This window comes from Chroicocephalus ridibundus, chromosome Z, assembly GCF_963924245.1.
Source record: "Chroicocephalus ridibundus chromosome Z, bChrRid1.1, whole genome shotgun sequence".
NCBI classification, from domain to species: Eukaryota; Metazoa; Chordata; class Aves; order Charadriiformes; family Laridae; genus Chroicocephalus; species Chroicocephalus ridibundus.
Window position 1 is genome coordinate 7,294,201 of NC_086316.1, and position 20,888 is coordinate 7,315,088.

General features: G+C 41.1%; 1 protein-coding gene across 3 annotated transcripts in view; it reads right to left on the minus strand.

The window, feature by feature from the left end:
- VCAN (versican) overlaps positions 1-20,888 on the minus strand; it is a 116,523-nt gene that overhangs the window by 64,903 nt on the left and 30,732 nt on the right. For all 3 annotated transcript variants that reach the window (XM_063320160.1, XM_063320159.1, XM_063320157.1), the window contains exon 6: positions 7,578-7,871. In XM_063320160.1, the coding sequence (XP_063176230.1) occupies positions 7,578-7,871 (294 nt within the window). The remainder of the gene's footprint in view (positions 1-7,577; positions 7,872-20,888) is intronic.

Consider the following 20,888-nt stretch of genomic DNA (forward strand, 5'->3'; position numbering starts at 1 on the left):
ATTACTTATGAGACATGTGGTAGCATAAGGAAGATTCAAAATATGATCCTGCAGTTGTAAGAGTCTCTCTAAAACTCCAGGTGTATGCTCCCACTTACCTACACTGTGATTTGACAACAAAACACAAGCCAAAAGCAACAAGAAAAATAATTTACAAGCCTAAATGCAGTACTCATTCACACTTACAAAATATGTGCAATATCAGAGAAAATGAATGAGAATCTTAAAAAAAAAAAAAAAAAAGAAATTTAAAAGCCATTGGTCTATCTTATTTGTAAGGAAAAATTTAAAAATATAATCAAAGGTCACGCATCCTCTTCACACCATTATCCAGGGTTCTTCTCTTCCAGCTAACAAAACAGTAGAGGCGGCAGCTCTATTAGTTCTGTGAACACAAATACTCTTAGGTAAAACCACTTGCTATTTCATAACTTCTGAATTCAGATGGCTAAAGGGGGAAGCATATGTTATCTCCTGGTTTCCCCACATGCAAGTGTAGTTCTGTGGACAAATTATAACCTGTCAATCTATCCACAAAAGAATAATAACAAAATGCATTTCTCTTTCCACATTATTTATAATAAAACTGCGAAGGAGGACAAAAAATTAGTAAGCCTTTTTAGTCAGCTCTTCCTAATGAAATCAGTATCCCAGCACCAAATAAAAGCAACAATCTTTGCTTCCTTACTGCAAAAACCAGTTGAAGAACAGAGAGAGCCAAGATTGTCAGTCAGGTCAGGAACCGACAGCAAAAATCTTGCTGCTTTGCTCTCTTCAGCTAGTGACAAAGGAGACAAATTACCCATATGTCCCATGAGTGGTACTCAGTTCCCACAGCAGTGAATAAAAGTAATAAAAAGAAAACCAATTTATTTTTCCTGTACCTGAACACCTAAGGAGATGCATCTTTTACTTCTTCACCTTGTTGCTCCTAATCCCATCCTTGTTACCTGACCCATTCAGTGATTTGAGGGAATTAAAGGAAAATGCCTTCAGCTGTGTCCTCTTTTCTTTCCTTTCCTCTTTCCCTCTGTCCACCATGTTTGCACTTAGGGACTGTTCTAACGGAACTCAGTTTTTAATGACTCAGGTAAATGCAAGTTCACTGCCTCTGGCAAAAGAACTGTCTCCTCCTGAAGCTCCACCTTCTGAGGCTCCAAACAGTTGCTCCACATACATCAGCTGGATTGATAAATCAGCTTCTCTCTGTTCATATTTTACACAGCGTTTAAAAGGTTAAGCTGCACCCCACCACCACCTCCTCCTTCTCAGGGTGAGCTATTAGTGAGGTCTGTGGCACAGGATTGTTTGAAGTGGATTGAAATCTTTTTGCCATTTTCAGCATGGTCTGACCGACTTTTTGAAATTCCTTCAACGTGCAACTGAAGTAGAGTGGGGTAAGAAACATGCTGCGAGACGTTCGCCTGCACAGCCTCTGTGATGTTTGCCTGTTGCTATAAACCCAGCAGACAGCTTCAGGGATTTATTCCTCCTACACCTGGTCCAAGTTATTACTGGAGATCTCTGCAGCTATGCAGGTCTTGCTAAACTGCATATCTGAGAGAAGCACAGAGATCTACCTTCTTAGCAAAATAATAAAAGCTAGAAAATTGTTATCTGGTGGTAGCTGCCTCGCTAAGGCAGCTTAAGCCCTTCACATAGCTTCACCTTCACAGAGGTGAAAGGAAGCATGAGCAGAGCCAACAGCCTTGCACACACTGTGGTCAGTGCCACGACCTTGAGATGCTTGCCTGCTCAAAGGCATTTTACCCATTCTGATACCAGACTGTGAAACGGTGGAGGACACTGGCTTTATTATGTTCAGCACTCTATTGTGTTTCATTTTCCTCAGATCAACAGTTCTATTTCCTGGGTGTCACCACGCCCGACGTCTTCAGTATTCTGTGGTCATTCCCAAGCTCATCAAAAATCCACAGATCTCCTGTAATACAGTCCCTGACATCAGGCTGGAAATAATTCCCTCATCCAGGAAATAGCTGGGACATGTAGCTACCAACGGTTGCTGTGGAGAAGGACAGAACTGCCTAGTTATTCAAAGTTTTCCAAACGAAGTCACATGCAGCAAAAGGGAAGACAACACTTCTTCTGCCAGCTTTAGAGTTATGCCTAAAAATCTTCTCCTTTCTGCTGCTGGACAAGCGGAGGACAGCTGATGTTTTCTGAGCCTTAGCCTGCAATCATGGTGTCTCGTACTGTAGGACCTCCCAAAGAGGGGCTTTTTTTTCTTTCTCTGTTGAGAAGTCCTCCATAGAAGAACACTGCTTGCAAGTTGCCTTGCATTAGCAAACACCCCTGTCCTAGGGAAACACTCTTACTTGAAATGAGAAGAAAGAGACAGTTTGTGTTGGAGAGGTTTTGGGGTGGGGAGGGGAGAGGTTTGCAGAGCGACAATTATTCTCCACTTTCATCTTACAAAGGTATGTCCTGCTACATTTTGAAGGTTGCTGCTTCCTGTATTTCTTCTATTAAAGTGCGGTCTGATTTTGAGCTCTAGACAGATGAAGCATCAAAGAAAGAGGCCCCCAGTCACAAGAAGCGGTTGACTTGGACGCACTCTTGATGGGGCTGTATTGAAACAATCAAACAATGTGAACTCCATTCATGATGAACATATATGGCAACACTGTCTTAGAACTGGAATTTTCCAATCTCCAGTTAAAATGAAATCATAATGCCAAACCGAAGTGGCATAACCAAAGAGAAACAACAAAGGTGCAGGAAACAAAGTCAAAATGAAAGCACAAATCTGAAACAAAATGGTCAAATCCAGGGCGAAACGGTCAACACATGTTTTGAGTCAAGCAAAAAAATGTTTTGCTGAAAGATTAGCCAAAATCAATATGGGTCTATGAAAGAGTTCAGCTTTAATAAATCAGTGTTTCTCAGCAAAACACAGATTTATCTTTCAAAAATTCAACCACTTCTGTATATGAAGTCCATCAAGTTCAGTTTTGTTGCAGGTATGTAAGACAATAACCCTATACAGTTTGATCAGTGCATTTCTGGAGTGCAATTTATTCTACAGATACTGTAGTATAAAATGCCCCATCCAAAGCCAGTTGAAGTCTGTGGCAAGATTCCCACAAATTTCAGTAAATTAGACCTGGTGAGAGTGCGAGGCTGATGGATGGAATTAAATAGACACCCTATAGATCTATGCAAGAGCTATTAAATAGGTACCCATTAAAAATGATATTATTTTTTTTTGCTGACACAATATTTTATTCTCTTACAAATTAACATAAGTGTTCAGCAACAGTTGTTCTACCTTTTTTATTTTATTTTATTTTTAATTGTAAATAGAAGTCCCATATGTTAACACTTGAAAAACTTTTCCTCTGATGATGGCCTCCAAGGAGTTTCAACTACTTAATCATGTGTCAAACCTGAAACTTTTTCAAGACCCATCAGATACATGGTTAGGTACCTCTCAGAAAAAAAGAACTAAAAAGTCTGGCAGAAGTCTTGCAGGGATAAGAGGAAACATGCGGATAATGTTTCAGAAACTCAGAGCCATGTGGTTTCTGTAGAGTGAAGAACACTTGTGATCAAAGAAAAGAAGTTTTTTTTATTTTTTTAACAAGTTCTTTAGATTTTAAATCATGTATCATTAGTCTGGGACACTTTTATTTTCATAAAGTCAAGACACTCTGTACAATGTAATTTTGTAACCGGAACATTGCTGAAGTTAAAATCCTGAACTTAACTCTGTTGTTAAATGTTGTCCTGGTTGGCTGTTTTGTTGAAACTAATGCATATCATTTGTAAGTTGAATTTACTGCTTGGATTACTGTTTTTCATGTATTTTTATAAATATGATTCCTTTTTAAAATTAAGTCAAATGTTCAGAACACCAATTGAATTTTCTTTTTACTGCAATTTAAAATTCATATTTTGAGATTTTACACCAGGGAGACTTTTAGTCACAGGATAGGAGTGAAGACTCCATAAGCAAGGCTGAAGAAACAGATATCACCTTTCTTAAATACACAGTTTGTCTTTGTAATTACTAAAACAGATGCCTGCTTTGCCACAAATCTATTGCTTTAGAGCATGTGTAAATTCAAGCACTGGAGTCATCCTTTCTGTGGCTGGGAGGCATTTGTTTTGGTGGCCTTACTCAAGGAGTGTTACTCAGCATGAGTAAAAGTGGCAGACGCCGGTCCTTCATCATTGCCATTTCACTTCAGACTAAACGTGCAGCTTGTGGCCATAACCCTTGAGGCTAAGTCAATGGGAACTTCACTAGCCTTCACACAGGAGGCAGAGGAAACTTTACAGGGATGCTGTAAAAAAACCTGAGATCACCGCATGAACATCTGTGCTGCAGACCTTCAGCGCTGGTGCTACCTGGGTAGCTGGCTTGATCCTGCCATGTTCACAGAGGCACTCTGTGTTTTTCCCTTTAGCTGGCTAAGATCCCATAAATTCATGTATTTTCTTCTTTGTCAGCTACAGAAGTTTTATGCTGGTGTGACTGGGTACTAAGGCAAGGAGAGAAGCATAACAATGTAATGTGAGACACCTAATGAGCACAGTAAGAGCTTGGAGTGCATTGGAGTTACATGGAAAGAGTCGAGATGCTGGGCAGGGCTGTTTTGTTGTCTGGTACAGTGGGAATTGCCACATAAAAAGCTTCACATTGAGCTAAAAGCAGTCAGAGCTTGGGGATAGTGAACTTTATGTGATGCACTGAAACCATGAAATAGAGATAATGAGGAGTTTTGGAAGAAACTTCCAGACAAAAGATGATTTGAAACAAGGACTTAAATTCAAGCCTCCTGCTATACTATAGAAGAATTTTTTTCTTCTCTCCCTTTTTCCTCCCCGAAAAAGGGACTAGCTCCAAGGCTCCAACAGGAGAGAGTGACTCACTCTACAGCCACTGCTTCAGGCAGCTGCTTGCGATGTGAAAGACCAAGATGCTAGGCAGCAAGTACTCATTACTCACCACTTGCATAAATCATTTAGCAAAAGCAACAAAGAGTTACAGCTGGTTCCTGTGAGATCCCGAGCACTTTCTGAGAGGGAGAGAGAGCTTTCAGTAACTTCTGCAATATGTGGCAGACAGGCACCCTGAAGGAGGGTACGTGGTTCAGCGTTACACTCCTGCATTTCCCTACAGAAATCCAGATGTATTTGGCAAAACGTGGGTCTCTAGCTATCAGCATTTAATTAATTCTGATGTAATTTTTATTGCAATTAAAATTGCTAGAGAGCAGCCCACTGTCTACCAAATTGTGTTCGTTCTGTTTAGTCTTTTTTTTTTTTTTCTTGTAAAAGGGTTGATAGTCACAGGCTGTCTACCTCCTGGGTTGCAAACTGATGAAGTATTTACTCTCTGTGTACCAAGGGCAACAGTTTGCAGAAAAAGCAGTTACACAAAAGACAACAACCCACTACTTATCAAGGATGTTTTTAGAACAAATGGTATCTCGCTAGAATTTGTTAAGTAAAACTTCCGGAAAGAACATTGAAAAGGCCCATGTTGTTTGAAAGGGGTGAAATTCACAGAAACAAAGAGAAAGCTGCAATTTCTCCTAACTAAAGATTAGATTACAGGCAAAATGTCCAGTCCCTACTTCAGTCTTTTAGACGGACTGATGAATTTCATTCCCATTAAAGTCAATTCGACCCATGACACTAAAAACTGATCATCAGCAATTTGGGGGAGGAACAGAAGGAGTGATACGATAAAACTCTGATTGGCAAATTACAGCACATCACCTGAACTTAACTAGTCTTTATTCCTGTATGCAGTGCCCTTGAAGCCCATCCGGACTACTTCCACATGCAGTTTTGGAACACCTTACCCCCAAATAATTAAGGTAAAAGAACCACAACAACCCTATTTTAAAATATTTCAGAGAAGAGTATCTGAGGACAGCCAGACTGTAACATTACACCAGATGTTGGGATTTGTTCTCAAGCAGTAACGTTTGTTCATAAATGAGCCTTCAATGCCTGAGTTGGAAAGATCTGCAGCTGCAATTGGTTCACCACCTGCAAAAATGGGGACAGTACAGGGTGCACATTTCTAGCAGTTCTGACTTACAGTCATAGGACTGAGTCCAAAAAAACTAGATATTCGTAGCTAAAGACCAAGTTCTGAACTTTTAACTCAACACAAGCAGCCTTTATATGTTAATGTCAATTGTACTAATTGCAGCTACAGGAACTTCCTTGAACAGAGAGGCCTGCAGGAAAACTGTTGAGCAGTCCAACCTCCCTATGCTGCTGAGGAGGCTGCAAGTCTCAGGGAAGCAGGGTATTCATCTGGGAAGAAGCACTCTGATCTCCTAGATGTGATGCACCTTCCAGCAGTACCAGTGTCCTCTTGCACAAAGAACACTCTTGTGATTGAGGGGATCTTAAAGGGTAGAAGGTGATGGGATCATCTCTTAACAGACACAGATAGCTGGTCTGCGGTACTTGAAAGGGCTACGCAGAAACTTACATCATGAGATGCATGCATGGGTTTCTGCAGGTGTAGGGAAAAAGCAAGTAGTCATCACTAATGATAGAGAGAAATGTAGGAGGGATGTTCTGGAGGAGGACAGGCAGATGAGACCAGAACCTCCATGGTGGTGGTCTGTGAAGCACTGCTAGTTCCAGGAAGACCTGGGAGACAGGCCTGGAACTGATGCACAGGTGAGATGATATAGGGAAGAGAAACTTGTGTACACTAGAAGCTCGTCAACCTTTGGGACAAAAGGAATCTATGCAAGGATAGGCTGCACCACAGTAACTGCAAAGCCAGGCTGCTGGCACTGAAGATGGAAGAGATTATAGGGGAATATTTAACCCCAAAGACAAAGGTAAGATGACAGGCATGGAGGAGGTCTGGTTTAGATTGATGCAGTCTACCAGGTGAATGTGGCAAATGCTTGATGCCTCTGAAAATACCAGTAGGGAAACATGCAGCAGTAAGAAAGGCAATTTAGATCATCCACAGTACTAGCTGACTGGCACATGAAACACTGAGACTGAGAAGAGAACTTAGAACTGCTTAGGAAGCTTAAAAAACATGATGGGACAAACCACCTGGAATTCAGAGATAGCCACCAAATTACTGTCAACTCAGAGACCTGAAAATGGCCAGGTTTGCATGCAGTCCGTAAACAGCCTCTCTCATTGCCATCATTGGAGACAGAATATCAAGTTAGATGACAGTCATTCACTTGGTCAAGCAGGACATTTCTTCTGTTCTATGTTCATTGACATGAAACAAACATACCAGGGCGCACTCAGACACTAAAGTATGTAGCATCCGCAGACTCAGGGTGACTGCAGGTACAGTATGTCACTCTATGCAAAAACACCACTCGAGCTGAAATCTTACCTTAAAACTTTGCCTATCTTTATCTTTAGATGCTATTTAAGTCATTTGTTTTAGCTCAGCTTTTCTCTCTTTTTTTTTGTAAAGCCATAGTGACAAAACAAATTTTTAAAAACATGTCTGCAGCAAGAACTGAAACAAAACACATATTAAAGAAAACACTTTTCAGGGTTAGCATGGTAAGCATACTGAAAATTATAAATAAAAAATAGCTTACGTTCATAGCAGTAGGCATCAAACTTGCTATCTGGGTAAGGAAAGCCTGTTTGGTTCTCATAGCGATACAGGGTTCTCACCCCAAGTAAACCTCCACCACACTGGGGTCGTGCCACTGAGGCTGGGTAACGAACACTGCCATCCGCCAGCCAGCCATAGTCACACTGGTCAAAGCCATTCCTCCAGGCGACATACAGGTTCCCAACAGAAGCAAGAACGCCATCTCTTTTCCGACACAGCTCTTTAGCTTCCTCAAAGGTGAGCTTCTCAGGGACTGAGACGTGAACAACTTCATCTAGAGGAAGAAAGCAAAGATAACAAAGACTTAGTATCGTGTTCCACCATCAAGTCAGCTTAGTTCCCCTCTCCCAGTCAGTGTCCTGCAATGTTGGGGTTTTGTTTCCAAAATTTGTTTGAATAGTTTTTGCTTAAAAAAATCAGATAGTTGGAAAATCAAATGTCCCAGATTTGGATATGAAAACGAACATACTACAAAGCATGAGCATTTATATTCAAACTTTATGCCATGAAGTACACTGTGGTTGGAGATTGAGTCCCTCCCTCAGTCTCTAGGCAGAGCTAACCACAGCCTTGAAGCTCCTCTGTGACCTCTGTTGGAGTAGACTTTGCAACTCAGTTGTGCTAATTAAATCCAGTCCAACAGAATTTACTTTCTCAGTAAAACAAATCTTTTACATCTGCACGCCTCTTACCTGACCTCTTTAGTCATCACTAGAATCTCACTTGAGACACGTAAAAAAAGCAAATGTTCTTCACTGGCTGCTCCACAGCAGCTTCTAATGTCATATTTCCATCGGTCTTAATCTCGCCCCATGGGGAAACAGGTGAGGGAATGCACTAGACATATTGCATGCACAAAGCCCTTTTTGTGTGAAAAAGCTGAATTACTCTAGAATGCTGGTAGTATAGTTTAGCTTCCACGGAATAACAATTTGTAAATAATAGCCATCCAGTTGGAAACTGAAACAAAACAAATATCACATCTAATATTTTATTTCCAAGCTAAATCACCATTATGCAGTTCGCTTGGTTGCCTCATTCACCCAAACACTATAAACAAAATCAAGGCTTTAATGTTCATGTCCTAGGAATGAAACAGTAAACTGACTCCTTTCTAGTTTTTGCTTAGACTTCAGATGGAATTGATGAGAACTAAAATCAACATGTTCAGCTGTAGAAAACAGTGCAAATTCAAAATATTTGTTACAAGAGAGTAAATTCTCTTCTTCAGAAGACAGTCCCTGTTGCAGGAAAGCACTGCTTCTTCAAATTGGACGTGCAATCTGTCTTACCTTTGCAGTAGTCTCAAGGCAACCCAGAAAAAGGCAGACAGAAACTACACCACCCCAAGCATTTTCATTCACATCAATATTACGCTTGTTTCAGGCTTGAAAGGAATGCAAGTGTGAAAGGAGGCAATGTGCCAATTTTCTTTTTCCTTCTAGGTAGAAACTCTTGATTTGTTATTACAGCTGTAATATCAATTCCATAGTATAAGTTGCTTTATACTGTGTTCAGGGAGTTTCTAACTTAGAGGTAAAGGGACAGACTGTGTCTATTAGAGAGCGACAGATTCAGTTACTGAATGCCTTCTTTGCTTCAGACTTTACTGCTCGGCCCAGCCCTCAGGAGTCCCAGGCTTTGGAGAAAGTAACGGGGAAAGAGGAACACTTCCCTTGGGTTAAGGAAGACCGAGTGAGGGATCAGTTAGGTCAATTAGATATTCAGAAGTCCATGGGCCCCAATGGGATGCACCCAAGAGTGCTGAGGGAGCTGACGGAAGTCATTGCTGGGCAGCTCCCCATCATCTTTGAAAGGTCCTGGAGAACAGGCGAGGTGCCTGAGGACTGGAGGAAAGCCAGTGTCACTCCAGTCTTCAAAAAAGTCAGGAAGGAGGAGCTGGGGAACTACAGGCCGGTCAGCCTCACCTCCACCCCTGGAAAGAACATGTAACAGCTCATTCTGGGCGTCATCTGAAGGCACGTGGAGGAAAAGAAAGCTATCGGAAGCACTCACCATGGATTCACCAAGGGGAAATCATGTCTGACTAATCTGACAGCCTTCTATGATGGCATGACTGGATGGATAGATGAGGGAAGGCCAGCAGATGTTGTCTACCTTGACTTAAGCAAGGCGTTTTACATGGTCTCCCACAGCATCCTCATAGGGAAGCTGAATAAGAGTGGGTTAGATGAATGGACAGTAAGGTGGATAGATGGGGGGGTGGCTGACACACCGGAAGGCTGTGCCACCATACAGAGAGACCTGGACAGGCTGGAGAGTAGGGAGGAGAGAAACCTTATGAAAGTCAATAAGGGCAAGTGCAGGGTGCTGCACCTGGGGAGGAATAACCCCCTGCAGCAGGACAGATTGGGGGCTGACCTGCTGGAGAGCAGTTCGGTGGAAAGAGACCTGGGAGTCCTGGTGGACAACAGGATGACCATGAGCCGGCAATGTGCCCTTGTGGCCAAGGCGGCCAATGGCATCCTGGGGTGCATCAAGAAGAGTGTGGCCAGCAGGTGGAGGGAGGTCATCCTCCCCCTCTACTCTGCCTTGGTGAGGCCACATCTGGAGTAGTGTGTCCAGTTCTGGGCTCCCCGGTTCAAGAAGGACAGGGAACTGCTGGAGAGGGTGCAGCAAAGGGCTACCAAGATGCTGAGGGGACTGGAACACCTCTCTTATGAGGAAAAGCTGAGGGATTTGGGTCTCTTCAGTCTGGAAAAAAGATGGGTGAGGGGGGGACCTTATGAACACTTATAAATACTTAAAGGGTGGGTGTCAGGAGGATGGGGCCAGGCTCTTTTCAGTGGTGCCCGGGGACAGGACAAGAGGTAACAGGCACAAACTTGAGCACAGGAAGTTCTGTCTAAACATGAGGAGGAACTTCTTTACCCTGAGGGTGGCACAGCCCTGGCACAGGCTGCCCAGAGAGGTGGTGGAGTCTCCGTCTCTGGAGACATTCCAAACCGGCCTGGATGCATTACTGTGCAACCTGCTCTAAGGTGACCCTGCTCTGGCAGGGGGGTTGGACTAGGTGATCTCCAGAGGTCCCTTCCAACCCTATGATTCTATGATAAAGAAAGCAAAGAATCATTCATCCTCAGAGGTATCAGAATGCTTCATTCAGCTCTTCAGACCACACAGGTACTGCACTTTTTTATTAAACACTTCTGCAGAAGACAGCTTTTTCTGCATCAAGGGGCAGATCTGGTATCATGGCCAATACAGGATGATGGACACAGCTATCCCAGGTTGCTCAGGTTGGACAGGGCTTTGAGAAACCTGACCTAGTGGGAGGTGTACCTTCCCATGGCAGGAGGGTTGGAACAGGGTGATCTTTAAGGTTCCTTCCAACCTGAACCGTTCCATGATTCTACCCCACTGTACTGTCCCAACAGCAGTATCATAAATAACGGAACAAAGAAAGACCTCTCGAGAGCAGCCCCCTCTGTTCTGAGGACTATTCACTTATCCCCTCACATAGTAGCCATGACGTATACAAAAATTAGTAGTTAAAATGATTGCAATTAAATAGTAGATATCGGTCCAGTTAGACAGGAAAATGAGAATAGTAAGAAATACAATGCATTTTAATGGTTTCTAGAAACAACTATGGCGGATCAAAATCTAAATAATGTCAAACAATCACACAACATTCCTTCTGGGAGAAACTTATTGAATACACAGGAAAATGGGTAAACAGTGCAAGATTGATAGCAAAGCAATTTTTCCATCAACTGATCTGGATCAGTGCTTCCAAATAGAGCTTGTGCATAATGTCATTAAAGTTAGGGGTATTTATTCCTCTGAGTTATCATCTGCACTCTGTTAAAGCAAAGAAACTTAGGGAATGGTTATGTCTTGCTACAAGAGTTCAAAATGTAGAGTTCAATCAGTAACTGTGTAAGAAAGGCCAGTTTGCAGAGAACATACTCATCCAAGTTGCACAACAGCACTTCTATACGTAAATCTGCCTTAAATTTGCCTTGGAGTATGCCCATATATGCAATATTATAATACTGCACATTTAAAAGATGGGTTGCATATATTTCCTTGTACTGAATCTATTCAACTGACCCCACAACTATTTATTTGGTTTATCTGTTAAAGTCAGAGGCTGTCATACAGACACCATGTATGTCAAAGGGTGTTTTACCAGAAAAACTGAATGATAAAATAACCCATGTGTTTAAGGAAAAATTCATCCTAACCAGAATAGTCCAATAAGTCAAGTCCAAAGTCACATTCTTGGGCACCTATTTGGTATATTAAAGAATTTGAAATGATAAATTTGTAAAGAATGCAAAAAGGTGCCAGAGCAATCAGCAATATGCCGTTATTGTCATTTCATCATATACTGAGTAAATACTAATTTATTTCAGGAATGCTAGCAACAAGATAAAAGGTACAAAGATGTTAAAACATGGCTTCAGTTAAAGAGCATTTTTTCTATGATTCCAGAATTCTTATTTTAAAAAAATCCAATGAAGTGCGAAAGTCAGATTCCAAATAGCAGTCATTTCCTTGAGGAGATATGACCCTGCAATTTGTCTGTCCGGTTGGAAAATAAATTAACATTCTGTATGACTGAGTGCGTACTTAATGTGCATAATAATTGTTGGGATGAAATGTGAAAAATAAAACAAGAATTTAATAGAAGTCTTGCTTGCTATATAAATCCAGGAATACTTAAAAGTTGTCCTTCAATCTTCCAAAACCACTTTCCAAAAAAAATTTAAAAAAAGTAAGAAAAATTTATGTTTTCTGTTGAACGCTTGGGAAGAAAACATTGCTTAAAACACTTCTTCAGCTGATTGTCATCAGTTTGATATACAGCAGCTCTAAATTATGTGATGAGAAAGTTTGCCCAATCTTTCCTGAACTTCTCGGCTGGAGCAGGCTGTGGGCACATATCTACTCCATGCATAGCAGACTTAGCACTTGAGGGATATGGTGACCCATACAGCACAGAGAAAACTAAATCAGGACATACTGTTTGTGTGCAGTAAGTGCAATCACTTGGAACATGCAGAGGCAACATTTTGCTGCCCGTGTCACTCCTCTGACATGATCAGTGCTGAGACACATGCTCACCTTGGTCAGAAAGAGATGGCTACCAAACTATTGATATTTTGGGTGCGTATTCTGGAATTGCTAAATAACAATCCCCCACTTCTTTATGCTCACAGCAATGTGGAAATTCAGGTTATCGTATGTGAAAAAAAGCACTGGTCCTACTTCACTGTCAATGAGGCTTTTTCTCTTGTAGTGAGAACTTGGGCTGCAAACCACATTGTTCCCCAGTCAGCCTACACAAAATCTGGGCGATAGAGCAGGAGACAGAAAAGAAGGCATGTGAAGAAAGGTGCTAATCACTGAAGGAAGAACAGCAAGAAGCTCTAGGAACTTCCTCTGGCACCACCAAGCACTTGGGGAAAAATCATTCAGTGGAGCTCAGGTTCTGCTGAGCTCTTTCACGGACTCAACCTCAAAACTGACAGAGGCTTTCAAGAGGCCATGGAAAAAGGGCTTGTGCTCCAATCCCGACTTCCAGCATGTCAGTCCGTGTAGCAGAAACATCCCAACTCCTTCAGAGTACCAAAGGGAAAAGGATTTGATCCTGGCACAGAAACTTCCTCTAAGAAGCAAAGAGGTTAATGGTGAAGCTAATAAAATGTATTTAATCCGTGCAGTCTCTAAAATTAACTCCTATTTTTGGAAACACAATGGGTTCCATATTTGACAGGAGGATTCATCCTGTCACACTCTTAGAGAATCTTTATTATGATGTCTGAAAGGACCTCAATTTCCCAGACAAAATACTGGAAACAAGGAAATTAAGAGAAAACTTGTCTGATCGATAAACAAATGACATAGCCACCAACACCAGCAAGGCAGATTCAATTTTTGTGTGTGTTAAAAGCCACATGCAATGTTTTTATAGCTGGAGTACACTCCAAGTAACTTAGCAGTATTATGCACACAAACCCCAGGGCTTAGGCCCACAGATGAAGAGAACCTAGTCCTACAGTACCAGGAGGTGAAATGGAGACCGTGACAATGTTTAGACTGCAGACAATATGTAATGTATATTATTGCTGGCTCCTGTTTAAAACCAAGCTTGAGGTCAATCGTGCAGCCTCAGCAGTCAGAGCACTTGAAGTATCCTCAGGATTTTCCTGTTACACGTGTTTGTTTTGCTTGGTTAAAACAGACACCTGATGAAAGTCATGCTTTTTCCCTCTCTTTCAAATATATCAAGCTAGATGAAGAAGCCAGTTTTTTCTCTTGAAGACAAAAGCTGATTCACTACAACCCCCAAGGAAAAAGCTTAAGATCTACAGACTTATCAGCTGGTTTTATAGCAAGCTTCATTCCTTTGAAGGTTAATTCATTTATTCTGTCTCATCAGGAGACGTCTCACTGAGCTGGGCATGTTCATAGACGTGAATTTCATGAATCACACATCTTAAAAGCAAGCACAGAAACAAGGGCAGGCCGGAACCATAGCCGCGGGTCAATACACAACATGTATTGACTAGGGCAGAAGTAATGAATCTAGATATAAGCCCTCCAGCACAGACCTCACCAGTAATTTCTTTTTCCATAGATGAAACCACAATTAAAGGGATTGGTGGGCTGCTACTTCCTAGAGGAGATCTTTGTGCCTGACTATGTGGCACCCTCTTCCCAGAGCAGAGCATCATCTCCTCAACTTCACATACCACCACACACCGTGCCAGGCACAACAAAATGAGCTACAAGTCACTTGCACCTGAGAGATGAAGGCATCACATGCAAGTCCACGATAAAAGTTTTACAGGTCCAAAGGATTCTCCGAAAATTCAGAGAAGCTTAAGAAGTAACCTGTGAGTCTCCACTGAATACTTTTGACAAATCTGGTAACACACCAACTGCTGTGAATGTTGTCTGGTCAACCACCTATGAAATGTCCTCGCTATTATCCAATGCATGTGAGGGAATGACAAATACTAAGGAGCCACTTAGATTTATTGGGTTGTAATATTTTTAGTCTTTTTCATTATTCATTATTCATTTTCATTATTTTTTATTATTACTGTCTCATCTGGAATTTGGTGTTCACAAGCTTTACCTTGTGGTTGGGCACTCAGATTCTACAACTTCCACTACCTTCAGCAACTAAAGAAAGACATAAGAATATCCAAAGGGATATTAAATACACAAAAAGCTAATCAGTCCCATAGGTGGAAATGCTTAACTCTAACAATTTTAAATAAAAACAAGACAAAAAATTTCTAGCACTTTTCCATCTTAGCCTCTTGGTGGTGTTCTTGTTTGAGGAGAAGAAACATTATCCCCCACTAAGAATCTGGCATCTCTTCTGTTTTGAGAATAATGGGTCTGTGGTGAACTTCAGACCTGTTCATTAGTAGTTTCTGAGAGATGGTGGAACCCGCCAAGCTCATCAAGCAAAGATGCCCTTATGGGGATGTTAGAGGTCCAGGGTTCTGTGACTACAGTTGTAGATCAGTGTGCCCTGGGTCAGGCATGAAAGAAGGCTAAAAGTGACAAAATGTCATCTTTTCTGATGTTATATGGAACATTCTAAGGACATTTCCTCACCTGCAGCTGTAACCTTATGTTATTGCTCCTCATAACCATTTGGTCACAGACACATAGAATCATAGAATCATAGAATTGTTGAGGTTGGAAGGGACCTTTAAGATCATCGAGTCCAACCTTTAGCCTACCCTGACAAGAGCCACTTCTAAACCATGTCCCTCAGTGCCCCATCTACCCTTTTTTTAAACACCTCCAGAGATGGTGAATCCACCACCTCCCTGGGCAGCCTATTCCAATGTTTAATAACCCTTTCAGTGAAAAAATGTCTCCTAATATCTAATCTAAACCTCCCCTGACGTAACTTGAACCTGTTTCCCCTCGTCCTATCACTTGTCACCAGGGAGAAGAGGTAAGCCCCCATCTCTCTACAACCTCCTTTCAGGTAGTTATAGAGGGTGATAAGGTCTCCCCTCAGCCTCCTCTTCTCCAGGCTAAACAACCCCAGCTCCCTCAGTCGTTCTGGCAGTTCAAAGTTCAAGCAGTCACAAGACACTGCCATCATGACTTTCCTTTCCTCAGAAACCTGGAATCTGTCCAAATCTTAATTTCTAGAACACAATCAAGTGTGCAAAGCAGCAGGAATATTGTGGCCACTTTGGGAACTAAAGCATTTACCTTTGCACCTTGAGGACTACATGTCTGAAGAATTTCCATTTCCTCCTCCTCTGTTTCTCTTTTTGGCCGAAAGGCCCATGCGAAAAAGGCAGTAGGTAGCCACCAATAGGACTACCAGACTGCTTGTGCACCAAGTAGGGAAGACATACTGCCCACATCTGTACCACCCCTCCACACATGTTTGATGATAATGGAGACCACTACCCTTCTCTTGAATACTCTGAAAAAAAATACAGATACATCTGGGCCAAGACAGACCTGAAAATTTTCATCTGTCTTGACCATAGGCAGGGGCCTTGGAGGCTACATAAAGTTAGCCTCTTTATTAATCCAATGCCTTGTCTCAGCTGCAGCTCTCTTCCTCCATCCTGCTGCTGTTAAGGGCTGGTTCTCCGACACATAAGACTAGTAAAGAGATATCCTTAACAAAGTCACAAATTACTGTGTAACACTCTCTAGGACTAGAAAAACACAAAGACCTAAGTGGATAGATTCAACTGTAAAGCAGAGGGCTAGACGAGCTGAAGAAGTCTTTTTCTCTTACACATTAGAACAAGTTAGTTGATTCGTTTTGATACACATCAGTAATGATTTAATTAAACTCTCCTGAATGTCTTAGGTCTATTCTATGCAAAACCATAGGCTGAACAGGAATCCACTACATTTGGCAAGACTAGAAGAGTATACTTCTAGTATAGTTTTCGCATAGGCTTGCCCTCAAACATGAAGAGTATCATGGCAACTGCTATACCCTTAAAGACCTCTGCTGTAGTTGCAAGGTGTCCCTGGCTTTTACTTATATAGAGGAAAAAAAGGAATTTTGCATTCTATATGATTCTTTGGGGTTTGTTTCTTACTCTCACAAAAATCATTTAGACATCAAGATTTTCAGATCTCCTCAAAGATGAGCTTTATCACATTACGAGCTAAAATACAATGTCATGCATACAAACCACCATGGTATTATTTCCTTTTTTGGTTTACTCCCTTTGGGCTCTGTACCCCTGTTGAGAACTCCTGGATCCATGATCCTGCATGAGGTCACACAATTCAAGGCTGGAGAAGTGTTCAGTACAAGCCTATGCAAAGGACATGACCCTACCACGGGCCCTCAACTAAGTAGAAAAGACCCTTTTCACTGTGTCCCTGTTTTAAAATTTAATCTAATTGTTGCTCCAGAATCAGAATAGACTCCGGACAAGATCTTTAGGTGCCCAAAACACAGAAGAAACTTCTCACCTGAAGCCATATTTTAGACTATGACTTCTTTAATTATTATTATTGTCAAATAAATTTCCATGACAATAGCAAAACTGCATGTGACTAGGTGGAAAGTATTTAACGGACATCTGGTTTTGTTTTTTCTTTTTCTTCCCTGCACTCGCTGTGGGGGGGAAATGGTGCATAGAAGGAAGACTGTATAATCTTCCCCACAGCTACCCCTAAATAACTTTCTTAGCATGAGTCCCCATCTGCATATTACATATGCTTATTAGACATATATGGCTTCTAACTGGCTTTGGCCAGAAGACAATACTGCATGGAGTCATTTGTGCTTTGGCTGCGCATCACACACTCACAGCCCCTCACTTCATCAGTGGGCTTTGGCGAGCAGATCTCACTTTGTCTCCATTCCTGACACCACAGCACTGTCAAATCAATCACATACACACTTATCTGAAGACAGAATGGAAGCCGTTCCTTCCCCATCACCCATTTCCATTCAAGGGATTATTCCGTAGAACACACTGGTGCAGACACCACTTCAATTGGAGGTGCTAAGAGAATCTCAGAGTAACACCCAACCTTTGCAGCTCAACCACTTCAGATTAAACTCTTTATTAGTAAGTCATCTCCCGCAGTTAAAGGTATCCTAAATAGTTTTGTTAATGCTTGGTACACTGAAATATGCAACGAAACATGAGGAATGTAAATCAATTTGTAATAAGAGACCATGCCCAGTACCTATTTAATGATATTTTGACTCCAGCTTCTTATTTTTATCACTAGGAGCTCAGAAATTTTAAATCCTTCCCATAATTATTCTTCTGTGTGTTTTAGCAAAACTCGAACTATTGTGCAGTCTTTAATCTCTCTGGCTTTCCTGAGAACAAGGAAACGGTAAGGTTAACCTAAACGACTGGTTTTAATTTAAGCTAATAGTTTGTGTTTCAAGAAGAAATCCATGTCTCTGGCTAACTTTGTGATTTTATATGGCCAGGAAGGAAGAAAACTGAAATGGTGTTGTTCCTACAAATCCTCAGTGCAAGTACCCAAATTAGTACTGTAAATTCAATACACATTTATTTTAAAGTGTATCGCAAGAATTCCTACCACCATTTATGGCTTTCTGGGGTAACATGTTAATAGCGGCCAACAGGCCAATAACTGTTCAATGACTTCCATGATGACATTCTCATTATGGCCCAGATTTTGATATCATTAATTAAGCACCGTCTTATTCCATGAATAGTCATCCCACTGACACAGGCTCTCCAAATAAGGACCTATTTAGTGCAAGTCAGTCTAGTAGATTTGGCATTGAATCAGAATAGGCTGTAGAGATATGAACATGGAAAAAATCATGTTTAAGCACAGTTCTACAGTATACTAATACCATGAATGTCCTTTGTTATTAATGAAGCGTTGAGAGCACAGCACTCGTTACAGGAGAAAGGTCACACCTTGCAGAATAAGTCTTTGGTGCACAGGGCAATCAGAGATTTGGCATAACCTTAAATCTTGAACCATAAATCTTCTACCAATACATGAATGTTTGTGATGTTCATTTTCCAAAAACTTCCATAGATATTTTACCTAATTTTCTGTATTCTGTGGATGAGTGGTTCCAAAAGTGTAATCTCATTGATGCCATGTAACTTCAAACAAGTTCTGCATTTGAAATTAACCTTTGTTCTTACAGAAACTGCTTCTGTTGTATAGACAAAGCCATCTTGGCTCTTTAGGCCCAACTTAAAAAGGAAGTCTGGCTCAGCTGCTCAGGTTTCTGTGAAGGCACTGAAGAATAATGTATCCTGGACTATACCATGATGTGGTACTGTGTCTTCCTAACACACATCTGTTTCTCTTCATCCAAATAAAATAAATTAACTCCTCTGCATGTCAGTATAACATGCTTATACCTTATATCCATAAAACCATCACTCCTCCTGACTCCTAGAAGTTATTTTCAGACTCCAGTTTATTTGAAAATTTCTGAGAAAACAGGCAAAAGAAAAACAGAAAAAAAGCGGAGGAGGTATCTTTGGTTAACTATTATAATAATCTGGCATTGAAATTGATCAATATAATCAGGAAAAAATCACTATGCAGCAGGTGGAGGCTGTACAGCTAATTGCCAATTATGTTGTTCACAGCAGTCACATCTTCACAGCACATACAGAACCTTCCTGCTATGTAAATAGCTTAAGGATGAGTTTTCCTGCGTGCTCAGTGTTGACCTGACTCTGCTTTCTTGAAGCCAATGGTAAAACTGCAGAGGGAATTCTCCTCGCTTCTCAGATTCAGCTTACTACCACAGTAAAGTGCTTCTAGTAGCAATGCCATTATCTATTAACATAACAAAACACGCAGCTGTCACTTAGCACAGCGTCACACACCCTCTTCAGTGCAAAAAAAAGCTTAAAAAATGTACCAGGCTAAGACGGAGTGCTCTCTCCCTGATTTGTGAGAAAAGATTCTAGAACATTTTTATAAAAGCATATTCTGGAAATCATTTATATAAAGGCTAGGTCAAACACATTCTGCCTTTGGGAAGGATGGTGATGAAACTCACAGGCATCTTTGCCTCCTGCGGTCTCATTCTGAACCTGTACTCATCTCTATGAGATTTCTATTACTATACAACAGGCTTTGTAACCATCTTGGACAGTTTCAATGGATCCCACAGGTGAAATGATCAGTCACAGTCTTCAAGTCAACCTACAAGCCCTGGTAGGTATCATCCTGGTAGGTCTTTAGCCCTTGCCCCAGGCTATGGAGCCTTTAAGATAAAGTTTAATCAGTTTTCCAAGGAAGAAGGTAAAATGAATGTGCATGTGGTTACCTGGGCTGATAAACCAAATCTCCCCAATATTCTGTGCTAGCTTATATTTCTTAAATGCTGAAGGTTTCACATCCGAGCAGATCACATTACCACAGTCCAGGTGATACACCACAAAGACACGCATATGTTTAAACAGATCATCACCCAAAACAATAGGACAGAAATGTATAGCTATCCAGAGAGGAAAGCCAGCTCATAAATTTTGTAACAAAGAAGAATCAACTAATGTTGAAATGAGAAATTGAAAACCTATGCATGTGCATCTTCACCAAAGAAGATTGCACAGTCTCTGCAATGTCTTTGAAGCTCATGGCCTGGTTCCAGGTTGTTCTGAGCACAGAACATTCGCCTCAGTGAAATAGGCTTCAGTTTTGAGGTTTTTAACTTACATTTTTTAAAGCTCAGTGAGAATATTTGACCCCGAGAAACTGGTGGCTCACATGTATCCAGGATAAGCTTCTCCATACTAGTTACACTTTTATGTTCTTAAGAGTGAAAGGCATTGCTCTTCATCCAGGAATGACACAGATTAGTCAAAACAACTTTTTGTAAACTAGGAAAGACTCAGATTGAATTTTAAAGACTAGATTCAGAGATGATTCAGAATTCAATCCCTTCAAGGACTGATGGAGGATCAATGTTATGAACTCTAAGTGTTCAGATGTGCTGCTCGCTGACAGATACAGATGGAACGTAAGCAAAATTAAGACAATGTTGAGCACTAACAAAACTTCATCTCTTAATTTTTTAGAGTTCCCAAGCTTATGTGTTTTTTGAGTCTTTGCAAGACTTGCATTGCTTGTATTTTATAACTCTCCAAGGTGAACGTAGTCTGGGGCAGATCCTCAACTACCAAAAGTAAGAGAAAAGCACTTACTAATTTCAGTGCAAAAGTCTCTATGTCATCAGCAGGAGAAAACTTTGCATCACCTAATTTATTTCTGCTCTAAGATACAATACACTGAGCACCTTAATTTTGCAATTTCTTGTTAGAATTTTATGTAC